At 44.0% G+C, this 7,617-nt stretch overlaps 3 protein-coding genes across 3 annotated transcripts in view; all 3 read left to right on the top strand.

The window, feature by feature from the left end:
• Window positions 1–262, top strand: part of LOC136448084 (procollagen C-endopeptidase enhancer 1-like) — a 5,502-nt gene extending 5,240 nt beyond the window's left edge. The window contains exon 7 of the mRNA XM_066447206.1: window positions 1–262. This exon is cut by the window's left edge and continues 509 nt beyond it. The gene's annotated coding sequence lies outside the window, so the exon portion shown is untranslated.
• Window positions 263–2,459: 2,197 nt separating this feature from the next.
• On the top strand, window positions 2,460–4,922 carry LOC136448678 (uncharacterized). Its single transcript, XM_066448318.1, has 5 exons — window positions 2,460–2,635; window positions 2,864–3,171; window positions 3,786–3,970; window positions 4,289–4,521; window positions 4,774–4,922. Exons 1-5 carry the CDS (start codon window positions 2,512–2,514, stop codon window positions 4,920–4,922), a joined length of 999 nt encoding a protein of 332 aa, XP_066304415.1. The 5' UTR covers window positions 2,460–2,511.
• A 94-nt stretch (window positions 4,923–5,016) lies between these two features.
• LOC136448677 (uncharacterized) lies at window positions 5,017–7,140 on the top strand. Its single transcript, XM_066448316.1, has 4 exons — window positions 5,017–5,121; window positions 5,747–6,057; window positions 6,366–6,468; window positions 6,941–7,140. Exons 2-4 carry the CDS (start codon window positions 5,770–5,772, stop codon window positions 7,138–7,140), a joined length of 591 nt encoding a protein of 196 aa, XP_066304413.1. The 5' UTR covers window positions 5,017–5,121; window positions 5,747–5,769.
• Window positions 7,141–7,617: the final 477 nt, after the last annotated feature.

Genomic DNA, 7,617 nt, shown 5'->3' with positions numbered 1-7,617 from the left:
GCCTGACAAATCGCGCTCCTAGCGGCCGGCCGGTCCTGTTACCGCCAGCCTCTGGGGGTCAGTAACCTCCGGCCGAGAGCTTGTGTAAACACAGGCTAGGGCCAGAACGTCACGATTACAACAATGATTCTTGTTAATTTTTTTTTTGTTATTCCAGGGACATGACGAGCGAAGCTGTCTAAGCCATTGCGGTTTGATCACGAGCACCTAGATGTCCCCAGCATCGGTGCACGGTTATTGAATAAAGAGAGATTTTATCAAGGTTCAGGTGTTCTGTTTTTCATTGTGAAATTTGGTGTCTTTTTGCCACAGAAATACACAAGAGTCTTAGGACCCAAAATCTCCATGAAACTTTTTCTTTTATTAAACCTGTTCCCCCCATTCTATATCGCTCAATGGTATGACCCCCGACAGATGTTGGGGGCTTCAGGTTCCACAGTGACCCACTTTCGCTATCAACAGCTGTTAGTAGTGCTACAATGGCCAAAACTGCAAATATAGATTTCCCCATTACTTAAGCAAATTAAGTCCAATTTGCATAATTTGCACTTTATTGTATACAACCCTCTCTAAGCCACCTGCCAAGTAAATAACATGAAAATCTGTCGCTCCTTTCTTCAGTTATTCTCCTTTGAAAATATTTACAAACACGCCATTGCAGTTCCAGTGACACATACCAGGGGTCCGAAATCAACCTTGACCTTTCTCCTTCCAGCACCTACCCACATACCAAATATCATTTCAATCCATCCACACGTTCTTCAGTTATGCTGATTTTAAGCGTCCGGTGACACATACATACATACACGGTGACACAAACATACACACACGCGCACATGCACGCAAACACAATAACTTCGCATGATTTGCACTTCAGTGTGTACATCTCAATCTAACCTACTTGCGTACCAAATAACATGAAAATCTGTTGTTCCTCTCTTCAGTTAAACCCCTTTAGAACATTTTTACAAATAGGCTATTGCAGTTCCAGGGACACAAACCAGGGGGCCCAAAATCGACCTTGACCATTCTCCTCCCAGCGCTTACCCACATACCAAATATCATTACAATCCATCTACACGTTCTACAGTTATGCTGACTTTAAGCATCCGACGACACCCATGCAAACGATTTACCTCCTTACTTATGCAAATTCGGTCTCATTTGCATAGTTTGCACTTAAGTGTGTACAACTTGGTCTAACCTACCTGTGTACCAAAGAACATGACGATCTGTCGATCCACTCTTCAGTTCTTCTACATTTAAGATTTTAACAAATACGCCATTGCAGTTCCAGTCACACATGCCAGGAAACCCAAAATCGACCTTGACCTTCCTCCACCTAACACCCACCCACATACCAAAAATCATTTCAATCCATGTACAAGTTCTACAGTTATGGTGACTTTAAGCGTCCGGTGACACATACATACACACAAACACCAAACGCAAGCAAAACAGTATCTACATGAAAAAGCCTTTTTTCATGGAGATAATAATGCTCTACAGCAAATAATTGTAGAAAAGAGTAAGTGCAGTGTACGTAAGGAAATAGCTTGACTTTTACGCCAATATATAGTTACAATAGATGATTGAATCCATGGGTCCGTGGTAATTAGATACTAACGGCACCAGTGTGTCAGTAGTGTTGGACCCGGTAGATCCAAATGTTAAATTATTTACATTGAGCACACACCCCTCCCCTTTCTTAACCCCACGCATATGTACAGACGTGGGATAACCAGAGCAGTCAATTTGAGGACATTTACAATACCACAAAAAAGGTACGTCTCCATATGTCTTAGTATTCTACTTATATGGATTAGTCGAAATTGCCATGCAATACTATAGTTCTCAATGCACCAAATACACCCTCCCTTGAGATGACAAGATTAGCTGGCATCAGCGTAACATTATCATTGACAATAGTTAACTGTTGTACTGTGTTACAGCTGAATTATGTTCGCAGGGGAAAGCATTTTAATGTATGATATAGGAAATATCTTACGCATCGTATTGTTACAGTTGTTTCACAAAGTAAATATTACATGTGCAAAGGAATAACAACAACAACAAAATCATTCTATTCCTTAGTAGTGTCACAGAATAACTACTGGAAATTCACAAGCATCTTAGATTCATCTGATAACAATTCTACATGCAACCACTTTTCCTGTTCCTAGCAGTCTTCCTAGCATGATCAACTCTTTGAATAAGTCGCCATACGTAATCTAACTAACGCTGTATAACTTAGTTACTTACACTATACTAATACATACGTTTCCCTTCAGATTATATCTATACCTTGTTAGCATCGATTTACCCATCCCCAGTGCACCATACATAACAGTTTGCATATTCATAGGTCTGAAATAAAGATTTAGAGAAACGCTTTCCATTCATGCTGAAGTGCTCCGGCATGAGTCAGAAATCTGCCGCACACGATGTACTTGTGAATAGAAGATAAAGCTTTCAGCAGTCTCTCAAGTTTTATACGAAGACAGCTGCTAGATGGGGTGTTGTCAGTCCAAGGTCACGGCAAACAGACCGGCCATAGACCCTGGAAACTGCGACCTTCATAAGGAGGGTACTTCGAAACAAGATGGCGGCGATGGCATATTCGACACCGTAGAAGGTAAGTAGTACATTGTACATGCTTTTCACCAGCAAGCAAAGAAAGAAAAATTCAATTGATTATCTCATCGCTGTCATTCGCATATCGTTATGGCCGTATCTCTCCTCACGTAGACATTGTCCTTCTGATTATGACTATAACACTTCCCTAGCATTCTGTGTCAGTGTTCTTACTAAAGAAAAGAGATACCATACAAACTGTACGGCGTTTATTCTATTTCATAAACAGCTGTTGTTCGTGAGCCCTTGTCTGCGCTGCCGTTCGAACACAGTCAGTCTTGGCCTTCGTCAGATCATCATGGTTCCGCGGAACGCTGTTCCGCAAGGTTTCGCAAGGGGGCGCTCGATGGAGAGACCATAGATGTAGAGAAAACGGTCAGCACATGCTGGGAAGAAATAGAGGAACAGTGCAGGATCTGTCAGAGAGAACAAGGAAAGGGGCCCAGTCCGGTGCAAGGGGGGTGGCAAGTTGTGCGAGTCTTCGTATCGTCCACGTTTGCAGACTTTCATTCGGAACGGGAGGCACTGGTCAAAAAGGTAATAGTATAACTTTTTTTCATATAAGCTAAATAAATTTGTTATTAGCTAAGAAATAGACATGAAAGTGATAAGCAAGTCAAATGCACCCTCCTGAAAGCAGAGCCCCTATTGCTCGATTCGTTAGCTCCCTCGCGTAAGGGCCCTGCTCTTTAGCCCCGGTAGACACGGTTCTGGCGCCGTCGCCACCAAAACAGCTTCAGCCAATCAGAGGGGTTTGCTAAACCTCATCAAGAGCAAAAGCGTAAAGGACGCTGGGAAGCTATCAACCAATCAGGTTACGTCTCACATAGTTACTTTAGGTTCAGAACAAATTAACCGCCAAATTGTGCCAAATAAGGACAGCTCATTAATCATTCATGAGCAACTGTCAGTAACGTCGCCAGAACCGTGTCTACTGGGGCTAAAGAGCAGGGCCCCTACGCGAGCGAGCTAACGAATCGAGCGATAGGGGCTCTGCTTTCAGGAGGGTGGTCAAATGATGTAGTCCAAATGAAGAAATGTTGGATGATTAGCAGCGATATTCACAGAGAACAGCATTGTTGAGCTGATGAAAGGAAGCTGTCTGTGGCATCACGTGGTTTAATCGATTGTTTTGTGGCGCCACCTTGCAGGTGTTTCCTGAACTGCATGAGTGGTGTAAGGGGCGCCAGCTGCACCTGGTGGAATGTGACCTGAGGTGGGGGGTCCCCAAGGACTCCACCTCACAAACAACCATCAGCATCTGTCTGGAGGAGCTGGACAGGTGTCTCAAGGAGACGGACGGACAGCCCTTCTTCTTGGCCATGCTGGGGGAAAGGTGGGTACTGAAACCAGCTGTTTGCTTCGAACGTTGGAAGCTGGAATAGGCAGGTTCATGGTTCAACCTGCGCATACTCAGCGATTGTGGGTAATATGTCAAATGTGAAGGTCCCTGAGACTTAAGCAAAACACGTCTGGACATGTATTAGCGTAGACAAAAAGCTGTTTAAAGTTAGGGGCCTTCACCGTTGACATATTGCCCACAACGCATTTCGCTGCGCATGCGCAGTTAGAACCGCGAATCGCCTTATTTCCTCTCACCGTTTTCTCCACTTTCCAAGGCTATTGTGATCACGTGATCTGTTCTTGTTCCCAGGTACGGCTGGATCCCCTCCCTCCAGGACGTTTCGTCAGAGATCAGGGAGAAGTACAGCTGGGTGGACCACCTGTCAATCACCCACATGGAGATAGTCCGAGGTGCTGTCCGCTCCAACAACCCCAACGCTGCGTTCTTCCTCAGGGATCCTGGCTTCCTGAATGACGTGCCTCAGGACCAAGCAACTCCGCAACTTTGTGGACACAGCGGAACTCAATACTCAACAACAAAAGGTAGCTACGAACTTCTAGCTTTGTGTGCTACTTAGGCTTTTAGTATGTTAGACAGATTAGATATTGCAGGTTTTGATATTGAAATATTCAAAAGTGTTTTGAGTTTCGTTTTTAAAAGAAAAAGCATCGCAACATCTGACGCAGTTTGTCATCCATTGTCGTCATGACGGTGTAAATATATATGATGAATTAATATCTACAAAAATAACATATTTTCTCATGCAACTGCTCTCTTTATTCTATAACTTTCAGGAGCTCAAGTCTTACTTGAGAACGAAGTTTCCTACCCAAGTCCACAGTTACAAGTGCAAAGTCGACATGTACAGTGTTACAGATGCAGAGGTGAGACATCCATCAAGTATCAAACATTTTCTAATGGATACGTCGGCGTGTCTTTATAGGTTGCTTAGTGTACCAAAACCGCTAGGGGGTATTTCTAAGGCAAAGAAGAATGCTTAAACTGAAGATCTTTCTTTCTTTTTTTACAGGCTCAATTGTCTGGACTAGGAAAATTTTGCAAACAAGCGGTGAAATTTCTAAAGACAGTGATTGACAGAAGATATCCCGAGTCTAGAGGGAACCTGTCAATTCGTGACCAAGGTACCACGATTTTCAGAAATTTTGCAAGAGATAAGATTAAAAAAAGAAGAAACATGAAGGTCTCGTTTGTGTATATATCTTTAAGTTGACAATTTCATAACCCAAACTAGAATAAGCTGCGATGTTCAAAGCTACACAACTTCTTCCTGACGTCAAAGGCTATCTGTTGCCATAAATGTGTAGCATGTCCAGGACAAGGGTTACAAAAACCGTAAGTTCTGCTGCAGTACCAAGGCAAGCCACCAGAAGGCCCCAAATCCTCTTTAACCCTCGTCTCCCCCAAACCTACCCACCTACCAAATATCATTCCATTCGTAGCTTCTTGAGTTATTGCTGCCAATGATGCTGCAAAATAATCACACACAAAAGACAGACCACAAATAAACCACAAATACACCAAAAACAAGACCTCTGTTTTCATGGAGGTAAAAAAACTTGTTGATTGTGTTGGTGTATTTGTTGCATGTAACATCATTTGTTTGCTAGGCAAATAGTAGTGGGCAAACTCAAGCCAAAAGTACACACTCACGCCGTATCTTCAGAAAAGACGCTGTAGCCGCATAGTTCCCGTTTAGAACTTAATTCAAGCCCACTTTATTCACGTCTGTTCGCGTTATTTCTACAGCTGCATTGCCTCACACGACCTTTATGGAGGAGAAAGGTCGTTTCCTGACAGGGCGAGATGCGGAGATGCAGAGGGTCGTGAAGTTTGCCTTGTCCCATTGGACCAGCGAGCCTTATAAGGAAGTCTGTAAGGTGAATGACCTGCCGGACGTTTCCAGTGATGTCCCTGGTGCTGAAGAGCCACCCGTGTGGTTTGGCGCGAGTCTTGAGCCCGAGCCCGTGTCACGTGACCGGACCCTGATGGTGGTACTTGGAGAGTCTGGCACAGGGAAGTCGCTGTTCATGGCGCGATGTGCGATGGAAATAAGGAAGGTCAGTTCTCTTCTTTGGGTGCTTTGCGAGTGGGCAGTTTTTACAGGTTAGCCGGTATCGAAACCTATCCACTTAACAATTTCCCCCCGACTTTTCCCCCTTCGTTTCAGTCAAACGAAAAGGTGAACCTTTCCGTGAACCTTTACTAGCAACTTATTTCTAGTGGAAACAAGTGATTGGATCTAGTACAAAATGATAGTGTAACTAGTGTTCATTTCCTTGCACGATTTTTGCGTTGTTATACATTGATTGTTTCGTTTTAGCCTGTCTCTGACCATTCAAACTATATGTCGATGCTCTGTTGACAGAAAACGAAGAATTTTCTCTACCATTTTGTTGGCTGCTGCCCGGAGTCACTCGATGTTAACAACATCCTTCTGCGCCTGCGTGGACATATGGAAATCGACCAATGTGAGAGTAGTACCATACTAACTTAAAGTTGTACGCAATCCCATCACGCTATCCTACTACCACATTTTAGCTCCGTGAAAGCGGAGGTATTGTAATCAGTTGGTGTGTTTTTTGTTTGTTTGTAGTGGTGTGTGTCTGCGGATACGCAATTGGCATTTGAATGTTAGGTACTTCAGGGACACTGATATCATAACAGAAATTTAGGCCAAAGGTGTCAGAAAGGTTCTAGAAAGGATGCAAAAAACCGGAGTTTGCTTGAATCCGGAATGTTTTATCCATACTGCTTGTATTTAGGGTGGAAACTATCATTCTCCTACAAAACCAGCTTAAAGTCTGTCGGCCTCACAAAATCTTGCTCCTTGTCTGATACGGTAAAATGCTGTACGAAAATGCACGTCTAACATGCATGTCTATTCAGAAACAACTGGGAAACCGATGAAACTGTAACTACGCTCTTTTCGTCATTCAATAGGTGATATCGCAGGAGAGTTTGGTGACGTCAAACGCGTCACGTTGAAGAGAAAACCGTCCAATTATCTGAACAAATGTCCTCTGAACGAAAACAGACTCGTCATTTTAATCGACGCGATTAACCAGGCAAGTGCCGAAAATAATTTCATCAGGTTGGTAGAACATGGGATATTGGAGATTCTTTTTACACATCTCACCTGATGACGTTTCGGTGTCTGTCAGACAGAACCACTCAATGACGGTTCACCGCGTGGGCGTCCGAACTGGGAGGCTCAGGGCCCGGACTGGGTGGGCGTGGGTGTGCGGTCTGGACTGCTTCCGAACCGGTCCGGGCCGTCCCGGGCGGATTCATTTTTACATAGGTAGCTCTTGTATCGGTCTGTCATCAACTTATTGCCAAACTCACACGCTATTTCCATACACAAAGTTAAGTAGTTGCCAACAAACTTTCGTCCAGTCCTCTGGTCCTTCTCAAGATGATTTGACCCGAAGCCTACCTCACTTGACCTGAGTGGAAGTGTGACGTCATAAACGGGTCAAAGGTTCCCGGCAGTCGGTTTCGTCCCCCGTCTCTATTGAGGGATAGTCGATGGGCCCTAATGTAGATTGCCTCTTTCAAATTTTTCGAATCAACTTCAGAAGGACCAGAGCACTGGTCGAAACATTGTTGGCAAGCCC

Source organism: Branchiostoma lanceolatum, chromosome 14 (assembly GCF_035083965.1).
Source record: "Branchiostoma lanceolatum isolate klBraLanc5 chromosome 14, klBraLanc5.hap2, whole genome shotgun sequence".
NCBI classification, from domain to species: domain Eukaryota; kingdom Metazoa; phylum Chordata; class Leptocardii; order Amphioxiformes; family Branchiostomatidae; genus Branchiostoma; species Branchiostoma lanceolatum.
The sequence above is the reverse complement of the archived record's forward strand: the minus strand, read 5'-3'. Positions and strand labels throughout refer to the sequence as shown.